Genomic DNA, 20,941 nt, shown 5'->3' on the forward strand with positions numbered 1-20,941 from the left:
CACTCCATCAACAGACTGAACAACACACCTTTTCACCACACTTTCAAGAGTAAAACGAATAAACCAGGCGAATGATGTACAAACCTTCAGAATATATAGGAAAGTGTGGTGTGTGTGAAGCTGCTGAAGTGGAGATTTCTGACTCTCAGCCTTCAAAGATATGGATCGGAATTGAAATCTACAGATAAAGTGCAATAAAATTAACACTTAAATGTGCATTTTGGATGTTTTATTTCTACTAGTCTGAATCAAAATAGACCTCAAAACTGACCAGTGCATGAAAAAACAACATGATTGTTCACATCTTTAGCGTTCATGTTCTCTCTCTCCAGTGTTGAGGTGATTATATCTGAGCAGAAGCGTAATTCCTCATCAGAAAGCTGATTGTTTAGTGCATGGTGTGTGTCTGGGTCACAGTGACTGAGATGCTGGGTCAGGTGACATCAGTGTGTGTTGTGTGTGTTGTAGATGGTCTCTGTCGGGATCGGAGCAGTTCGCCCTGCGTTACGCTGACGGGCCGCAGCTCTACATCACTGAACAGGTGAAGATCCACTGCAACTGGATATTCTCAGTTTTCACGTGACTTCACACACTTACAGGAACGAAAACAAGGCTTTCTTCCATTGACCTCCAGTCATTTTTACTAAGTAATAATGTAGTAAGACATATTAAAAGACCAAATTCAGTATAAACCTTATTGATGATGCACACTATGTAAAGGCGAGCGGATGAACCCAGAATATAAACGCAACACACAGTTTCTCGTTAAGCGTTTTTTTAAAGAAAACCTTATCCATACAGCATGTTGCATTAATATCCTGGGTTCGTCTGCTCACCTGTGTGTAGTATGCATCATCAATAAGCTGGATATACTGAACTTGGATCGCTGTTTTAGTACATTAAGGTGCTTTAAAGTCCTCCTGTAGTCGATCATTTTATCCCTTAAAACTCATGTTTGATCACCAAAATGACATATTTAAATGTTTTTTCCTTGTAAAAAAATTTCTTCATGCCTTAAAACATCTTGAATGTAACTCGACACCCTTGCCTTATTTAGTATACGCGGTTCTATGAATATGCAAATGAGCCCCGCCTCCACCCACTCACTCAGCTCAGAGATCCACTCGTTGTGTAACTCTTTATTTTAAGGTGTCATTGTTACAGTGTAATTATATATTTAAGTACTGAGTAATAATAATCAACTACATGTACTTACTATAGGGTTAGGGTAGGATTAGGATTTGATTGAGGGTTAGTTGCATGTAATTATGCACAATTTACTGTTATTACTATGGTAAGTACATGTAACATTTGTAACAATGACACTGTAAAATATAGGGCCCTCTCTTGCACCCAGCGCAATTGACTTCATATATCATTTCTATTTTGCACCCGACGCACAGCGGACTTTTCCCTCCACAGACGCACGTCGGTAAATTAGGGAATGAACCTGCGCTCCCGGGGGCGGTTCAGCGAAGAGAGGAGGTGTGTTCCGGCGCAAACGTTCCCTGGTGCTATTATGCAGTTTCAGAAAACAATTCCGCCACAGACCAGGAGAAACCTTGTCTAAAGTCAGTGGCGCGTTATTCAGACGCTATTTTAAGGGCGCATGCTTGGCCATAATGTAGCGTGTGCACAACGCACACACACTTTGCTTCTCTCATCTACACAGACACAGTTCACATTTTTGCAAACCATACATAATTACAAGGAAAAATATTCCACACGAGGGAAATCATTGTGTCCATGAAGATGTGAAAAAATAGGCATAAATCTAGCTTACACATTTACCCAAATTATTATACGCCTGTTTAAGCGAAGCTAATTTGGGTGTGTTTCTCCATCCCCAATGTCACTTCTCTGTGTTTTACGGCCCTGACGAGAGCGTCGGTCTCCTCGGCTGTGAACCGCTCCTGGCGTGCGTCTGGCAAATCCGCCGTTATAATAGCCATCCGCCATGGAACAAGCGCGTCTGCTCTTAAAGGGAATGTGAGATGTCGCTCTGATTGGTTTATTTCACGTTACGCCCAAACCACACCTATGAGTAATGAAGCGACTTCAGACCAACACATTTTAGATTTGCGTCGGGCGCCGAGATCCGCCCACAAAGTTACTTGCGTTTCGCGTTTGATACTTGCGTTTCAGATCGTTAAAAGAGGGCCCATAGTGTTACCCAGTTCACTCTAAATTGTAATGTGGACTCATGCATTTTCTGTAAAGCTGCTTTCAAACGATGTGTATTGTGAAAAGCGCTACACAAATAAATGTGAATTGAATTGAATTGAATATTCTAACCGGAGAAGGTCTTTGTCTGTTGGGTGGCGCAGGAGTTTGATGGATATAATCTGTGTTTGTCTTTCAGAGTCGTAGTGAGATGAAGAACGGCAGTATCCTCCGCCTGGCCATCTCTCCTGTGAGTCACCCCCTCCCCCCCCCTCCCCCCCTCCTCTGCACAGATAATGTTCCAGGTCACATGGAGCGACAAAACATTCTGTATTATGATTCATTTGTTGATGTCAATTTGTAGAGACTACACATCTGCGCACATATATATACAAACTCACATCCCTATAGACTGAACACGCAATGCGCATGTGTATGCCGTCAGCGTTCTCATAGATTCAGGAAGTTTTGAAGTTTACGTGGAGATTTTTCAAAATGTTTCAACGCACCTTAGAACCAATTTCAGGGTTTGTGTTCTCGAGTCACCAAACACTGTTGTTACACTACAAACTACACTACACACAACACTACACACTACACTACACTACATTACACTACACACTACACTACATTAGAGTAAACACTGTTGTTACACTACACCACACACTACACTACACACTACACTACATTACACTAAACACTGTTGTTACACTACACACTACACTACACTACACTAAACACTGTTGTGACACTACACACTACACTACACTAAACACTGTTGTGACACTACACACTACACTACACTACATTACACTAAACACTGTTGTGACACTACACACTACACTACACTACATTACACTAAACACTGTTGTTACACTACACACTACACTACACTACACTAAACACTGTTGTGACACTACACACTACATTACACTAAACACTGTTGTGACACTACACACTACACTACACTACATTACACTAAACACTGTTGTTACACTACACACTACACTACATTACACTAAACACTGTTGTGACACTACACACTACACTACACTACATTACACTAAACACTGTTGTTACACTACACACTACACTACACTACATTACACTAAACACTGTTGTTACACTACACACTACACTACACTACATTACACTAAACACTGTTGTGACACTACACACTACATTACACTAAACACTGTTGTTACACTACACACTACACTACACTACATTACACTAAACACTGTTGTGACACTACACACTACACTACACTACATTACACTAAACACTGTTGTGACACTACACACTACACTACACTACATTACACTAAACACTGTTGTTACACTACACACTACACTGCATTACACTAAACACTGTTGTTACACTACACACTACACTACATTACACTAAACACTGTTGTTACACTACACACTACACTACACTACACTAAACACTGTTGTGACACTACACACTACACTACACTACATTACACTAAACACTGTTGTTACACTACACACTACACTACATTACACTAAACACTGTTGTTACACTACACACTACACTACACTAAACACTGTTGTCTGTGGATGAGCGGCTGGAGTGCATTAAGTGTTTCCTGTTAGAGCGGTGTCGTGTTAGCGGCCCCTAAGTTAATGACTAATAATCTTCGCAACGTAATTGAATCAATCAAAACTAACTTTATCTGGACAATAACTTTATTCTAGAGCTGCTGTAAAGCCTAAACAATCTCTGTTACTGTAATCTCCTATTATCACTGTAAAGCCGCTTTGAAACAGTCTATATTGTTAAAAGCGCTGTATAAGTGAAGGTGACTTGACTGTGTGGAAGTCAGCTCTGATTCCCGTAGCTCAGACTACAGTGTGAGGGTTCGAGGTCTTGACGGGATTGTTGTGTGTGTTAGATGCGAGCGGCTCGACAGCTGCTGGAGCGGATCCAGTCTCACGGGATCGACGCGCGTCTGGAGGCGCTGAAAGAGTTAGCCAAACTCTCCGCTGACCCCACGTTCGCCACAGAGTTCATCAACATGGAGGGCCTGGCGACGCTGGCACGGCTCGTGGAGAGCGGCACACAGTAAGTGTCCCTCACACACACACACACACATATGATGAGCTTGATAGACTCATGTACAGTTGTGGCCAAAAGTGATGTTTGTTTTTGTTTTTAGTGACACTACAAGTTCGATTAAACCATCAAAAATATTTTAAATATTAGGGAAGAACAAAACACTAAACTTGGTTATGGTATTTATCTGACAAAATTGCTTGGCAAAAAAGGCAAATGACAGTTCCAGTTTTATTTTACTATGCAAAAAAAAAGCAAAAAGCTTAAAGGAAAAAGCAAACATCGACTACAACATAATCACCAGTGTTGGGAACGTTACTTTAAAAAAGTAATTAGTTATAGTTACTCACTACTTGTTCCAAAAAGTAACTGAGTTAGTAACTGAATTACTATAAAATAAAAGTAACTCATTACCAGGGAAAGTAACTATTTGCGTTACTGTTAAAAAAAAAAGTTACTATATGTCAAAGAATTTGGATTTTTTTTTTAGCAGTTTTCACAAGTCAGTTGAAATGAGTAGAACAGCAGGTGTTTGTACATAACTTTCGATATTTATTGCATGTCGACAGACAGCAAGAGGTTTATCCTGCACTTCAAGCATTATCTTTGTAAGAAAAGTAAACAGTTACACCATATAAAGTGCATTTAACTCTATTAATAAAGTAAAGGCATAGAACCAGTTTATTTGTAGTGCACTGACAATAGTTTTATATAATTAGTTCATTAATTAAATTAATAAAAAGACAAAAAGACCTTGAGATATGTTTGGTAATTGTACCTGAATGAATTGAAAATTAATTTGCTACATTTCAGATTAATAACGTTATATTTGTTTTCCTTAAAATTTTAACTAGCAGTAACTTAAACACTTTGCAGTTTGAATATCCATAAACAAAATTACGGAGTATGTTTTTATGTTTCCACTGTTCGATCGCGTCCGCACCTCACACACACACACATACACACACACACACGCACGCACGCACGCACTCACACAAATGTAAACACTTTGCGCCTTTTCGATCGTGCCCGCGCCTCTCTCTCTCTGTGGCGCGTGTGCTGGCATGTGTGTAAAAACACTGGCTCTGATTGGCTACCATGAAACACATGACTCTGCCTTAGCCAATCATAATCGCTTAACTCGTTATTAACCCACCTCCTCACTAGCTGTGCGAGCCAGGGGTGCGTTCGGATTACACAGTTTATTCAATCAATGCATAGTAACGCAACGACTTTAAAGTCCAGTAATGTTAACGGCGTTGTAATGACGGGAAAAGTAATTAGTTAGATTACCCCGTTACTGAAAAAATAACGTCGTTACCTAACGCCGTTCTTTTAAACGGCGTTATTCCAAACACTGATAATCACCCAGACAGCATGGTAACATTGATTCAATATTGAGTTTTGATCCAAACCATCATTTTGGTTGACATCAAAATTTCAATGTTTAAAGTGTGTTGGATCAGCATTGAAATGTTGATGAAAGGGAACAGCACACATGGGTGAAGACAGTGACATTGAACTAACAGTGAGTCTTAGTTTATGAGCACAAGATCTTGCAGGCATGTATCTGTGCAAAACACTACTGGGTGTTTCCCAATCAGTGGGGCGTTTCAGTTCATGATGGGCACTTTCAATGGTGTTACCTCATTTGCTCTAATACACTGGGGGTTTGGTTTAGGGGTGGGCCCTCATGATTTTAGCAAGTCTTTTGAAAAATGGTTGAAAAACACCAATTGTAGTTTGAAAATTGGCACTAATTGGTATACGCCCATTTTGGTTTTGCATGTGGGCTTCTCAGTAGTTAATTGATGCTTCCTTATTAAAGAGAAAACACAAGGTGCATCCTATACGGAAGTCTTGTGTGTTTGACATGCATGAACTCTCCGAGTTTCAAACAATGGTGCATATAATGTATTTCTGTTTTTAGCATGCTTTTTACTTGCATTTTATTTATTGTTACTAAATCTACTAACATACATTAATTTTCAAAGTAAGTAAAGTGTTGAAATAAATCGCACAGATAGCATGGGAACATTGATACAATGCTGAGTTTTGATCCAAACCATAATTTGGGTTGAGATTGACATTTCAGTGTTTAAAGTGTGTTGGATCAGCATTGAAATTTTAATGAAAGCCAACAGCACACATGGGTGGAGACAGTGACATTGAACTAACAGTGATTTGTAGTTGATGAGCACAAGATCATTCAGGCATGTATCTCTGCAGAACACTAGTGGGTGTTTCTCTATCAGTGGGGCATTTTCAACCACTTTACCTGATTTGCTCTAATCCACTGGGGGCTTGGTTTAGGGGTGGGGTGGTTTAGCAAGTCTGTTGAAAAATGGTTGAAAAACATTTATTGTAGTTTGAAATTGGCCACTGATTGGTAAACGCCCATTTTGGTTTTGCATGCGCACTTCTCAGTAGTGTAACGCTTCCTCATTAGAGAGAAAACATAGGTTCATCCTATACAGAAGTCTTGTTTGTTGAAGCACCTGACATACTTACATGACTTCTCTAGCACAGTTTCAAACAATGGTGCATCTACATACTTAAAAAATGCACATTGCTTTAGTAAAGTTTATTACGAATTTCCTGAATAAAGTTCTAACGTCATTTAACACATTTCTTGAAGTGCAGGAGACATGAACATAAGCAAGAAAGTTACACTGCAAACATAGCCCATGTCTTGCATCCATCAGTGCTTGCATGCAGAGCACATTGCTCCTTTAGTAGGAATGAAGGCTGACGAAGATGGACAATAAAAAATAAAAAGCACCCCCCTCCAGATAATGCTGACATTGATTATACACCGAGTTGTTGTCGACAGCATAATCACCTGACCTGGGACTTGATGATATCCTGTGCCTTATCACTGCTTAATCAGGTAATCATTCATATTCCTGAATCTGTATTAAATTTGAGAAATGTAACTGATTTCCAATCAGTTTAGCTTGATTCCACTGAAACACAATAACAAAAAACATCTTGTGTTTATTAAGAAAGTGACTGACATGGCTATTTTGTTATATTTAAAGAGATTAAGGTCTACATAAGGTGAATCTGCAACTTTAAAGGGATAGTTCAGCCCGAAATGAAAATTCTGTCATCATTTACTCACCCTCAAGTTGTTCCAAACCTGTATGAATTTCTTTCTTCTGTTGAACACAAAAGAAGATAGAGTGAAGAATGTTGGCATCCAGACAGTTGATGGTAGCCACTGACTTCCATGGTATTTATTTTCTACTATGGAAATCAATGGCCACCGTCAACTTTCTGGTTACCAACATTCTTTAAAATATCTTATTTTGTGTTCAACAGAAGAAAGAAACTCATACAGGTTTGGAACAACTTGAGGGTGAGTAAATGATGACAGAATTTTCATTTCAGGCTGAACCATCCCTTTAAAGAAATTTTCATTGAAAAAACCTAAGTTCTTTTATTTTACAAGATAAACTTGTTACTTGAACGCTATGTAGTTTCACAGAAAATGAACAGATATTGTTAATGGCTATAGCTCATAAGTGTTTGTTCCTCTTCATGAAGTCATGAGTTTAGCTCCAACACCTGCATGGAAGTTTCCATTGATCCTAATGACCTTGATTAGCTTGATTAGCTGCCTCAGGTGTGTTTAATTAGGGCTGGAGATAAAATCGGACACCCCTGCCATAGTAATTTCTTTTGATATTGAAGCATTAATAGATTTTAGAAAAATAAATGAAATAATCAGAATTTAACAATACTTTAATCATAGTTAGAATATTTTGTGTTCAGCAACTTTTTTTAAAAAGTGAATCGTATTGTGTTTAGTATATTAACATTCTTGAATGTGGCAACTGAATTGACTTGTTCTCGAGTAACATCATGCTTTCTTTTTCAGATTTCAGAGAACCCAAAGGAAAAGAGGCAGTAGTCTGATGTATGACAGATTTTTAAAAACCTGAACCGTTGGACCACCTGTAGTTATGACATCAGACTTCTGAAGCCAATTTTATTTTTAAAGGTTGAAATGCTTTTGTCCTATTTCTCCCCCTTTCTTTTTTAAAGAATGATCTTTTAATATATTTTTGTCATTGATTGATTGAATAAAATAAATTAACTCAACTGCTGGAAATGTGTCATTTATATTTTAAAAGGTTTTTGCCAAATTTTTGGTCAGGAATTTGTTGACGCATCATTGAAGTGTAGTTGAAATATTAATGTTGTTTCAACATTAACTTAGTACATCAGATGGCAACATTGGTTGACGTTCCTTTTCAGTTGTATTTTCTGTGTTTCAACAGAATCAACATCACATTGTAACATTGATCAAACCATATTACCAAAGATTATTTCTGTTAATTTCAGAGTTGATTCAACAGCAGTGATGTAGATTCAACATCATAGTGTAACGTTGATTCAACAATATTACCATCGATTTATTTTAGTTAATTTCAGTGTTGATTCAATAGCAGTGATGTAGATTCAACATCTTAGTGTAACGTTGATTCAATATTGCCATTGATTATTTGTGTTAATTTCAGTATTGATTCAGCATCGGTGATGTACAATCAATCATAGTGTAATGTTGATTCAGTAGCATTACTATTGATTTTTTGTTCAACAGTTTCAACATTAACTGAGGGTGCAAAAGTGATGTTGATAAAAAATCACTTTGTAATGTTGAATCAATACTATTACCGTTGATTTTTGGTTGAAATCTCAACATTGCTTCAGCATTAACTGAGGGTGCAAGAGTGATACAAAAACAACATCACTTTGTAATGTTGAAGCAATATTAACACCATTGATTTGTGATTGAAATCTGAACATTATTTCAATATTAACCGAGGGTGCAAAAGTGACATTGAAACAACATCACTTTGTATTGTTGAAGCAATATTAACACCATTGAATTGTGATTGAAATCTGAACATTATTTCAATATTAACCGAGGGTGCAAAAGTGATGTTGAAACAACATCACTTTTTAATGTTGAAGCAATATTAACACCATTGATTTGTGATTGAAATCTGAACATTATTTCAATATTAACCGAGGGTGCAAAAGTGATGTTGAAACAACATCACTTTTTAATGTTGAAGCAATATTAACACTATTGATTTGTGGTTGAAATCTGAACATTATTTCAATATTAACTGAGGGTGCAAGAGTGATGGTAAAACAACATCACTTTCTAACGTCATTTCAATGTAATCAGCGTTGACGCATCAACACTGACTCAACATTGTTTCAATGGTTACATGCTATCTGGGCAGTTATTAATTTTTGCTTGGTTCTTTATTTTTTTTGCATGTTTTCACAATTTCTTTGTATGACAGCCTATCACACAATTTGTCATGTTTCATTGCGTTACTATCACAAATAAAACAATTAACTCCGAGCACAACTACATAAACTCTTTAACACATTGTTATCAATAATATTTAAATAAAGAGTCAAGATGCTGATCACTTTTGGCTGCTACTGTAAACTTTTGATGCATGCAAAGAGATTTAAATGGATAATCACAAAAATATGATAACATTTTACCTCTTGATAAATATATACTACCATTAAAAAAAATTGTTTGCTCACCAAGGCAATTTATTTGCTCAAAAATACAGTAAAAACAGTAATATTGTGAAATATTACAATTTAAAGTAACTGTTTTCTGTGTGAACAGAGCTCAAAATAAAAAAATTTACTTGGTAGCAACTTCAAACATTTAGGAGCACAGACTGAAGATTAAGGAGCATTACAACTACAAATTATATGTATAATATATTAACAGATTTAACATATATTTAATATATGGTGTTAAATTTCACGTTGAGCTCTGCCAATTGAGCGGGGCGGCCTGCAGCATCCTGATGAATCAAAGCTTCAACAACTCCCAAATATATTTTGAGGTCACGTAGATTAAATTTCGGGAGCGAATGCGACCAAAATGGTTGCAGTTTCGAGCCTTGTGTGAATATATAGTAAAGTGTAATTTATTCCTGTGATCAAAGCTGAATTTCCAGCATCATTACTCCAGTCTTCAGTGTCACATGATCCTTCAGAAATCATTCTAATATGATGATTTGATGCTCAAGAAATATTTGTGATTATTATCAGTGTTGAAAACAGTTGTGGACAATTTTTTTTTTCAGAATTCGTTGATGAATAGAAAGTTTCATTTATTTGAAATAGAATCTTTTGCTACGTTATAAATGTCTTTACTGTCACTTTTGATCAATTTAATTCATCCTTGCTGAATAAAAGTATTGAAAATACCCCCCCCCAAAAAAAGAGAAATATACTTACTGACCCCAAACTTTTGAACGGTAGTGAATAATGTTACAAAAGCGTATTTTTTGCAATTTCTGAAGGATCATGTGACACTGAAGACTGGAGTAATGATGCTGAAAATTCAGCTTTGATCACAGGAATAAATTACATTTTAAAATATATTCAAATAGAAAACAGTTATTTTAAATTGTAATAATATTTCACAATATTACAGTTTTTTTGTTTGTTTGTATTTTTAATTAAATAAATGCAGCCTTGGTGAGAAGAAGAGACTTCTTTTAAAAACATTACAAATCGTGACGATCCCAAACTTTTGAACGGCGGTGTACATTTAAAACTATATCCTTCATTATTGTTTAAAATTGTGCTAGTGGTTGTTTGTCATCTTAAATAGGAGACTGAAGAAATGATTCAGTTAAGACGTTGTTGTGAGCTTAGAATCGAAAGACCAGGAGACTTGGTTGTTTCTTCAGCAGGTTTCTTTATTGAGAACACGAGCCGTCGGCAGCTGCAGTCACCAAGCCTGACGTGAATGTTCTCTTACAGTTTATATACATTTAGGGGCAGGAACCGAAAAAGACAGGTTTAAGAACCGGTTCTAGACTGAGAGCATTGCCCACCCTAATCCACTCAGCATATCTATTCAAACACTGAGACCCGAGTACAGGACTGGCTGGACTTTCTTGCTAAAAACTCCAAGAGTTTCAGTAAAACAGGACTGACCAGAGTCGTTTGATAGAAAACTCTGATAATCATAATTTATACCTAACCTTAACCTGCTAAATTCAATGTAAACCTAAATTGAACATTTTAATAAATCTGGATTCCCACAACGTCACAGCTCATTTCAGTGTGTTTCAGAGACGTGTGTGTTTCAGTGCTTTCGCATGTGTGTTTTCTGTGTGTAGTTTTGGGGAGATGTTGGCCTTCACTCTCACAGCGTTTCTGGAGCTCATGGATCACGGTATCGTTTCCTGGGATCTGATTTCTTTGTCCTTCATCAAACAGGCAAGTGAAACACACACTCTAACAGGTCTGTCTCTTTCTAAAAAAGCTTTTCTCAACCTAAGAAAATCCATCCATCCATCTTCTTCCGCTTATCCGGGGCCGGGTCGCGGGGGCAGCAGTCTAAGCAGGGATGCCCAGACTTCCCTCTCCCTAGACACTTCCTCCAGCTCTTCCGGGGGACACCGAGGCGTTTCCAGGTCAGCCGGGAGACATAGTCCCTCCAGCAGGTCTCCCCCCGGTGGGACATGCCCGGAACACCTTCCCGGAAAGGCGCCCAGGAGGCATCCGGAAAAGATGCCCGAGCCACCTCAGCTGGCCCCTCTCAATGTGGAGGAGCAGCGGCTCTACTCTGAGCTCCTCCCGAGTGACCAAGCTTCTCACCCTATCTCTAAGGGATCGCCCAGCCACCCTGCGGAGAAAGCTCATTTCGGCCACCTGTATCCGGGATCTTGTCCTTTCGGTCATGACCCACAGCTCATGACCATAGGTGAGAGTAGGAACATAGATTGACTGGTAAATCGAGAGCTGAAGGTCCTGGTCTGATGGGGACAGCATGACAATATCATCCGCAAAGAGCAGAGATGAAATCGTGTGGTCCCCAAACCTGACACCCTCTGGCCCCTAGCTGCACCTAGAAATTCTCTCCATAAAAATTATGAACAGAACCGGCGACAAAGGGCAGCCCTGCCGGAGTCCAACATGCACCAGGAACAAGTCTAACTTACTGCCGGCAATGCAAACCAAGCTCCTGCTCCGGTCGTACAGGGACCGGATAGCCCTTAGCAAAAGCACATGTGGATTGGTTGGGCAAACTCCCATGAACCCTCCAGCACCCTGGAGAGGGTATAGAGCTGGTCCAGTGTTCCACGACCGGGACGAAAACCGCACTGTTCCTCCTGAATCCGAGGTTCTACTATCGGCCATATTCTCCTCTCCAGTACCCTGGCATAGACTTTCCCCGGGAGGCTGAGAAGTGTGACCCCCTGTAGTTGGAGCACACCCTCCGGTCCCCCTTCTTAAAAAGAGGGACCACCACCCCGGTCTGCCTGCCCAAAGGTACTGTCCCCGACCGCCACGCGATGCTGCAGAGGCGTGTCAGCCTAGACAGCCCCACAACATCCAGAGACTTGAGGTACTCGGGGTGGATCTCATCCACCCCTGGTGCCTTGCCGCCGAGGAGTTTCTTGACTACCTCGGTGACTTCAGCCCGGGTGATGGACAACTTTACCTCCGAGCCCCCAGCCTCTGCTTCTTCAATGGAAGACGTGTCGGTGGGATTGAGGAGATCCTCGAAGTATTCCTTCCAACGTCCGATGACATCCCCATTCGAGGTCAACAGCTGCCCACCTCCACTGTAAACAGCATTGGTAGGGCACTGCTTCCCCCTCCCGAGGCGCCGGACGGTTTGCCAGAATCTCTTCGTGGCTGACCGATAGTCCTTCTCCATGGCCTCACCGAACTCCTCCCAAGCCCGATTTTTTGCCTCCACAACCACCCAGGCTACAGTCCGCTTGGCCTGCTGGTACCCGTCAGCTGCCTCAGGAGTCCCACAAGCCAGCCAGGCCCGATAGGACTCCTTCTTCAGCTTTACGGCATCCCTTACTTCCGGTGTCCACCACCGGGTTCGGGGATTGCCACCTCGACAGGCACCGGAGACCTTACGGCCACAGCTCTGAGTGGCCGCGTTGACAATGGAGGTGGAGAACATGGTCCACTCGGACTCAATTTCTCCAGACTCCCTCGGGATCCGGTCGAAGCTCTGCCGGAGGTGGAAGATCTCTCTAACAGGGGATTCGGGCCAAACGTTCCCAACAGACCCTCACAGTACGTTTGGGTCTGCCGAGTCTGTCCAGCTTCCTCCCCCGCCATCAGATCCAACTCACCACCAGCTCCGCCCCTCTCTTCACCCGAGTGTCCAAGACATACGGCCGGAGGTCGGATGAAACGACCACAAAGTCGATCATCGACCTCCGGCCTAGGGTGTCCTGGTGCCATGTGGACTGATGGACACCCTTATGCTTGAACATGGTGTTTGTTATGGACAAGCTGTAACTAGCACAGAAGTCCAATAACTGAACACCCCTCGGGTTCAGATCAGGGGGGCCGTTCCTCCCAATCACGCCCCTCCAGGTGTCACTGTCGCTGCCCACGTGGGCGTTGAAGTCCCCCAGTAGAACGACGGAGTCCCCAGTCGGAGCACTTTCCAGCACCCCTCCCAGAGACCCCAAGAAGGCCGGGTACTCTACACTGCCGTTTGGCCCATAGGCACACAGGACAGTGAGAGACCTATCCCCAACCCAAAGGCGCAGGGAAGCGACCCTCTCGTTCACCGGGGTGAACTCCAACACATGGCGGCTGAGCTGGGGGGCTATAAGCAAACCCACACCAGCCCGCCGCCACTCACCATGGGCAACTCCAGAGTGGTGAACAGTCCATCCTCTCTCAAGGAGTGTGTTTCCAGAGCCCAAGCCGTGCGTGGAGGTGATCCCGACTATCTTTAGTCGGAACCTCTGAATCTCAGGCTCCTTCCCCGCCAGAGAGGTGACGTTCCACGTCCCTAGAGCTAGTTTCTGTGTCCAGGGATAGGGTTGTTGAGGCCCCCGCCTTCGACTGCCGCCCGATCCACGAAGCACCGGCCCCTTACGGTCCCCCCTGCAGGGGGGAGGCCCGACCACCAGGCGCTCGCATACGAGCCCTAACCCTGTGCCTGGCTCCAGGGTGGGGCCCCGGCTGCGCCATGCCGGGCGATGTCACGGTCCTCGAATTTATTGGCATCATAAAGGGTTTTTGAACCGCTCTTAGTCTGACCCATCACCTAGGACCTGTTTGCCTTGGGAGACCCTACCAGGGGTATATAGCCCCAGACAACATAGCTCCTAGGGTCATTCGGGTACTCAAACCCCTCTACCACGGTAAGGTGGCAGTTCAAGGAGGGGTCCTAAGAAAATAATAATCTTAAAACAAGCATAATTATCTGCCAACGGGGTAAGAAAAAAAATCTTAATTCAAATGGAAAACAAGATTATTTTTCTCACCCCTTTTGGCAGATTATTTTGCTTGTTTTAAGCAAAACTCACTTAATTTAGATTTTTTTAATCAGAAAACAAGATAGAATTTCTTATGTCATTTTACTTATCTAGTAAATGCTTCTTGATTTAACAATTTCTAGATATTTGGACTGGAAACAAGACAAAAATACTAAGTAAGAAAAGCATTTTTTTGCAGTGCAGTCCTCAAATCTGATTGGACAAGCAGCATTGCATTAGGGCTGATAGAAGAGTCCATTCCTGGTTCATTAGTGATGATTCAAATGAAAAAAAAATAGGTTGAGTGAATGAGTCAATGGGCCCTATTTTAACGATCTGAAATGCAAGTATCAAACGTGAAACACAAGTAACTTTGTGGGCGGATCTCGGGCGCTGTTGCTATTATACCGGCGGGATAAATGACTCTTGCGCCCGAGCAAATCTAAAATGTGTTGGTCTGAAGTAGCTTCATTACTCATAGGTGTGGTTTGGGCGTAACGTGAAATAAACCAATCAGAGCGTCATCTCACATTCCCTTTAAGACCAGGCGTGCTTGTTCCATGGCGGATTACTATTATAACGGCGGATTTGTCAGACGCGCGCCAGGAGTGGTTCACAGCCGAGGAGACCGACGTTCTCGTCAGGGCTGTAAAACACAGAGAAGTGACATTGTATGGGGATGGAGAAACACACCCAAATTAGCTTCGCTTAAACAGGCATATAATAATTTGGGTAAATGTGTAAGCTAGATTTATGCCTATTTTTTCACATCTTCATGGACACAACAATGATTTCCCTCGTGTGGAATATTTTTCCTTGTAATTATGTATCGTTCGCAAAATTGGAACTGCGTCTGTGTAGAGGAGAGAAGCAAAGTGTATCCGCGTTGTGCACACGCTACATTATGGCCAAGCATGCGCCCTTAAAATAGCATCTGAATAACGCGCCACTGACTTTAGACTAGGTTTCTCCTGGTCTGTGGCGGAATTGTTTTCGGAAACTGCAAAATAGCATCAGGGAACGTTTGCGCCGGAACACGCCTCCTCTTTTCGCTGAACCGCCCCCGGGAGTGCAAGTTCATTCCCTAATTTACCGACGTGCGTCTGTGGAGGGAAAAGTCCGTTGTGCGTCGGGTGCAAAATAGGAATGATACATGAAGACAATTGCACTGGGTGCAAGATAGGGCCCAATCAATGACTTGTTCATAAACACAGTCACATGCTTGGTTCCTGAACGAGTCATTGACTCATTCACTCAACCAATTTGTTGGATGTTTCTTGTTTGAAGATGGATTTGTTGTCAATTTTTAGTTAAATTGCCTGGTAGACCAGTGTTTATGTCATGTGATAGTCATGTGAGTGTGGTGTGTGACAGATTGCGGGTTACGTGAACCAGCCCATGGTGGACGTGTCCATTCTGCAGCGCTCGCTGGCCATCCTGGAGAGTATGGTGCTCAACAGCCACAGCCTGTACCAGCGCGTGGCACAGGAGATCACTGTGGCGCAGCTCATCGCACACCTGCAAGTGTGAGCACATACACGCACACACACACGCACACACACTCTCAGCAGGTCACGTGCTTCTCTCCTGCACGCACGCACGCATGCACGCACACACACACACACTGAACGTGCCGAGCTGTGTAATAAAATCCTCCAGAGCTCCAGACAGTGACACGTGATCTAGAGTCCAGAAGTGTTGGAGTCCAAGAGCAAGATACCTCTAACTGTGTATGTGTGTGTGTCATCAACTCCTCAGGTCCAATCAGGAGATCCAGACATACGCCATCGCTCTCATCAATGCCCTGTTCCTCAAAACACCAGAGGATAGACGCCAGGTGAACACACACACACACACACACACACACACCATTCTTGTACATCTATCTTTATGAGGACATTCATTGACACAATGCAATCTCTAGCCGCTTACCCTAACCTTACCCATCACAACTGTGCCTAACCCGACCCCTGACCCTAAACCGACCCTTAACCTCATTATAACCTTATCCCTAAAACCAAGTCTTGACCCTCAAACAGGCCTTTAAAGGCTCTCAGAAAGTGAGGTCCGGCCAAAATGTCCTCACTTTACTCTCTTTGTCCTCACTCCAATGGTCTAAAACTCAAACTGGTCCTCACAAAGATAGTTGTACAAGTACAAACACATACACACACGCACACACACACACACACTCTCACACACACTAATCAACTCACTCGTCAGTAATTGTTAACAGGTCCTTTCACAGTAGGAACGTCCACACATTGTCATTCACATGTTTAACAGATAACAGTAAATTTCACACCAAGGACGATAACTATAACGATAAAGATATAGTTCTAAAAATCATTCTAAATATAAAAGATTAGCAGAGTTCGCACCAAAACTATAACAATAACGGCAGAGAGGATGATTTCCAGCTGATGAATGATTAAAACATTTAAAGTCCTCCTGTAGTCAATAATTTTATCCCTTAAAACCACCAAAATTACACATTTAAATGTTTTTTCCTTGAAAAAAAAGTCTTCATGCCTTTAAACATCTTGAATGTAACTCGACACCCTTACCTCGCGGTTCTATGAATATGCAAATGAGCCCTACCTCCACTCACTCACATAGCTCAGAGATCCACTCGTTGACGATCACACATTGATCTGATTGGTTACAAGGTAGTTTGTGACGTCAGAAACACCAGCGATTTCAAAGTATGTTTTTGAGACTGTCTTTGGTTCACTGCAGTTTTAAGGAGAAAATACTCAGAAATGCTGTCGACTTGTGAATTTACACATGGTTTGTCTTAAAGCATATTAAAAACACCACATAGACATATAAACAACATTAAAAAATGGATTTTCACCACAGGGGGACTTTAACAGCCAATCAGAATCCATCCTAATTTAAAGAGGTGGTATAATGCCCTGTTCACAAGATGTAAAATAAGTCTCTGATGTCCCCAGAGTGTGTATGTGAAGTTTTAGCTCAAAATACCCCACAGATATTTTTATACAGCATGCTAAAATTGTCACTTTTTGAGGGAGAGCAAAAATTCACAGTTTTTGTGTCTGTCCCTTTAAATGCAAATGAGCTGCTGCTCCCGGCACAGGGGGCGGAGCTTCAACAGCTTGTGTCCTTTTACCTCACACACACATGCACTGAAAATTTCTACAACTTTTAGCCTTTTTTGTTCAAACCGAGTCAGACAATGATGGAGAGACTCAAGAAGAAGTGACAACATGTAGACAACATTTCTGAATGGTTAGCTGATGAATTTATGTAGCTTATGTGTAGTTATCTTCTAGTAATTTATTAGCATATTCTGTCTTGATAATCTGTAAATCGTGTTCCGGGGGCGGGGTTTATGTCAATTTTAGGGTTGGTGATGTCACTAACCCGGGAGGAATGTCGTGTCCCTTTGCTTTGAACTTTGAGCGTTGTAACTTTGCAGATGTTGTTTATGCTCAAACAGCAACATTACACACTAACTAAAGTTAGAAAAGTGAAATCATATTCAACCACCCCTTTAAAGAGCACAAGCATTTAAAGCGACAGATGACATAAACTGCAGCACGTGCTTAGAATAAACAGAATGATATCGTCCGCTAGTATGCACGCTAATAAATTTATCATTATAGTTATCTTTATAGTTATCATTCTTGGTGTGAACTAAGTGAGGTGTAAAAGTAACATGTTTTTGACTTGGTTCTTTGCTTATGCAACACAACTCTGCCCAGGGCCATGCACAGGCCTTCAGAGGGGCATGTGTTGAACCCCCCTCCCTTTTTATTTATTTTTTTATATTAAGATTATTTAGTAAGCATAAAAGGAAGAAATGGTCACATCTTCATGACAAATTCAATAGCACAAAATAATTTTATTTTTTTATTAATAACAACCATAATAATAAGATAATATAGATACACAGGGTTTCAGGGCTGGTTTAGCTCTAAAAAAACGTTTTGCTACATTTATACATGTGAAGATGAGCGGAGAGTATAGAATACTATAGATTCAAAAATTAGCTAGATAGCGAATACGTGCATATTAACAGCCTTGAAATAACCATAATTTAATATATTACCATAACATGATTAAATGTTAATAAATTTAGTGTATCAGCAATCATAAATCAAAGAAGAAATTTCTTAGAAATATATGTTACCTAGGTGACGAGGATCACTCAGTCGCTTTGTGTAAGTTCCAGTACGAAACTGCGCTTATACTTATATTAAACTTATATTGATAAGTAATACAACAACATATAATTTGTTTTTACCATCGGAAAATCATAATCGTTGCGCGGCCCGCACCTGTGCTTATGATTTTCCGATGGTAAAAACAAATGATATGTTGTTGTATTACTTATCAATATATTGTTAGCATTTTACAAAAGTCAAACTCAAATGCAGTTACGGGGTTTTTGACCAGCGAATGTGTGCAAATGTGCATTTGTCCGTCATTAAAACAGCGCCGGCGGCAGCACATTACATTTTCATCAACAGGTTACTGTAACGTCACGCCAGCAGAGGGAGCCCTCTCCCGAGTACTGACTGTGTGCCACTCTCTCTGCTTCACTGGTTACTTCCTGTTTGAGAGACATTTAAGCATGGCCTGGCTAACAGGCCATCGTGAAGTATTGCCAGTTTTCCTGCCTTACTGAGCGTTCTCTTATCATTGTCTTGTGTATATCGGTTATGACCTTTGCCTGCTTTGTTCTGTTTTTGCCTCTTGGATTATCCCTTTGCTCTGTTGTTTGGATTGGACTGCCACATTGTGTATTACCTCTGCCTGCCTCAAGTTTATGCTATCTGCCTGCCGATTTTGTCTTGTTTGCTGTGGATTTTAATAAACAACTGCATATGGATTCTACTTCGGCTTCCGCCTCGTCACAGTTACAAACTAGTTTGTTGTAGCTATTTGGGCGCTCGGTTTTTCCTTTTGTAAAATACATTTTGCCAAAATCTCATTTTATAAAAGATGAAATGCTACTGTATGCACAGGCTATTTAAGTGTAGGCTATGTATTGGCTATGACTAGATGGCAAATGCTAGACCTCTCTCTCAGGTCCCACATGTCTCAGTCAGACATCAAATAAATAAAATATGAGCCTTTATAGACATAGTGTTCAGTACTTATTCAAACAACAAGATCTTTGTTTACCCTTGCAAAGATTCGTTCAGAATCAGCTGCTGTCTGCTGTGCGGCTGCTGTGGAACTGCAGTTCATTCAGTCAAGACAGAGGGGGCAGAGTTATCAGATGGAGGGGGCGGAGTTATCAGACAGAGGGGCGTGGAGTTATCAGATAGAGGGGCGGAGTTATCAGACAGAGGGGGTGGAGTTATCAGACAGAGGGGTGGAGTTATCAGACAGAGGGGTGGAGTTATCAGATAGAGGGGCGGAGTTATCAGATAGAGGGGTGGAGTTATCAGACAGAGGGGCAGAATTATCAGACAGAGGGGGTGGAGTTATCAGATAGAGGTGGTGGAGTTATCAGATAGAGGGGGTGGAGTTATCAGATAGAGGGGGCAGAGTTATCAGATAGAGGGGGTGGAGTTATCAGACAGAGGGGGTGGAGTTATCAGATAGAGGGGTGGCGTTATCAGACAGAGGGGGTGGAGTTATCAGATCGAGGGGCGGAGTTATTCAATTCAATTCAAATTTATTTGTATAGATGAGTTTAGATGAGTTATCGGATAGAGGGGGCGGGGTTATCAGATAGAGGGGGCAGAGTTATCAGACAGAGGGTGTGGAGTTATCAGATAGAGGGGCGGAGTTATCCAACAGAGGGGGCGGGGTTATCAGATAGAGGGGGCAGAATTATCAGACGGGGGGCGGAGTTATCAGACAGAGGGGGTGTAGTTATCAGGTTTACTGACAGTTTGAGGATCGAACAAGTTTACACAAGCTCTTTTTAAGGACTTCCATTGGCTAAATATTTGTAAAACAGACAGACAGACGTAAAGGGGCTGTTTACACCTGGCCACTTCATGCGTTTTCTCAGATCGGATAGCTATCTGATCGTGAAAAGACCAGGGGCCTCATGTATAAAACTTTGCGTAGATTTCATCCTTAAAGTGTGCGTACGCACATAAGGCAGAATTTGCGTACGCACAAAAGTTTTCAGATTTATAAAACCGTCCGTACGCCAGAACCTGCGCAGAATTCACTTTATAAATCCCAGTCAGCGGAAGATTGTGCGCACATGCGTCTCCACCCTGAAATAACCATATATGGAGCTTACAACGCCTAGTTTTACTATGCATATCCTCATCTGCATATCATTTGCATATGATTATTCATCCACGTGATAACGTTTAACGGTACAAGACACATTACATTAATAAAAGTCATGTATTTGCCTATCCTTGTCTTGTTTTTGAATACATAAATCA

The 20,941-nt window shown here is 41.3% G+C and overlaps 1 protein-coding gene across 2 annotated transcripts in view; it reads left to right on the plus strand.

Annotated features, from left to right (window-relative positions):
• The window catches only part of elmo2 (engulfment and cell motility 2), a 46,549-nt gene that overhangs the window by 7,557 nt on the left and 18,051 nt on the right, over window positions 1-20,941 (plus strand). Inside the window, exons 4-9 of one of the 2 annotated variants that reach the window (XM_084101386.1) lie at window positions 469-541; window positions 2,363-2,413; window positions 4,082-4,251; window positions 11,427-11,526; window positions 15,927-16,078; window positions 16,311-16,389. In XM_084101386.1, coding sequence (XP_083957512.1) covers window positions 469-541; window positions 2,363-2,413; window positions 4,082-4,251; window positions 11,427-11,526; window positions 15,927-16,078; window positions 16,311-16,389 — 625 coding nt within the window. The remainder of the gene's footprint in view (window positions 1-468; window positions 542-2,362; window positions 2,414-4,081; window positions 4,252-11,426; window positions 11,527-15,926; window positions 16,079-16,310; window positions 16,390-20,941) is intronic. The other variant, XM_084101387.1, reaches the window with a different exon arrangement.

Source organism: Abramis brama (assembly GCF_963993115.1).
Source record: "Abramis brama genome assembly, chromosome: 23".
Lineage (NCBI taxonomy): Eukaryota > Metazoa > Chordata > Actinopteri > Cypriniformes > Leuciscidae > Abramis > Abramis brama.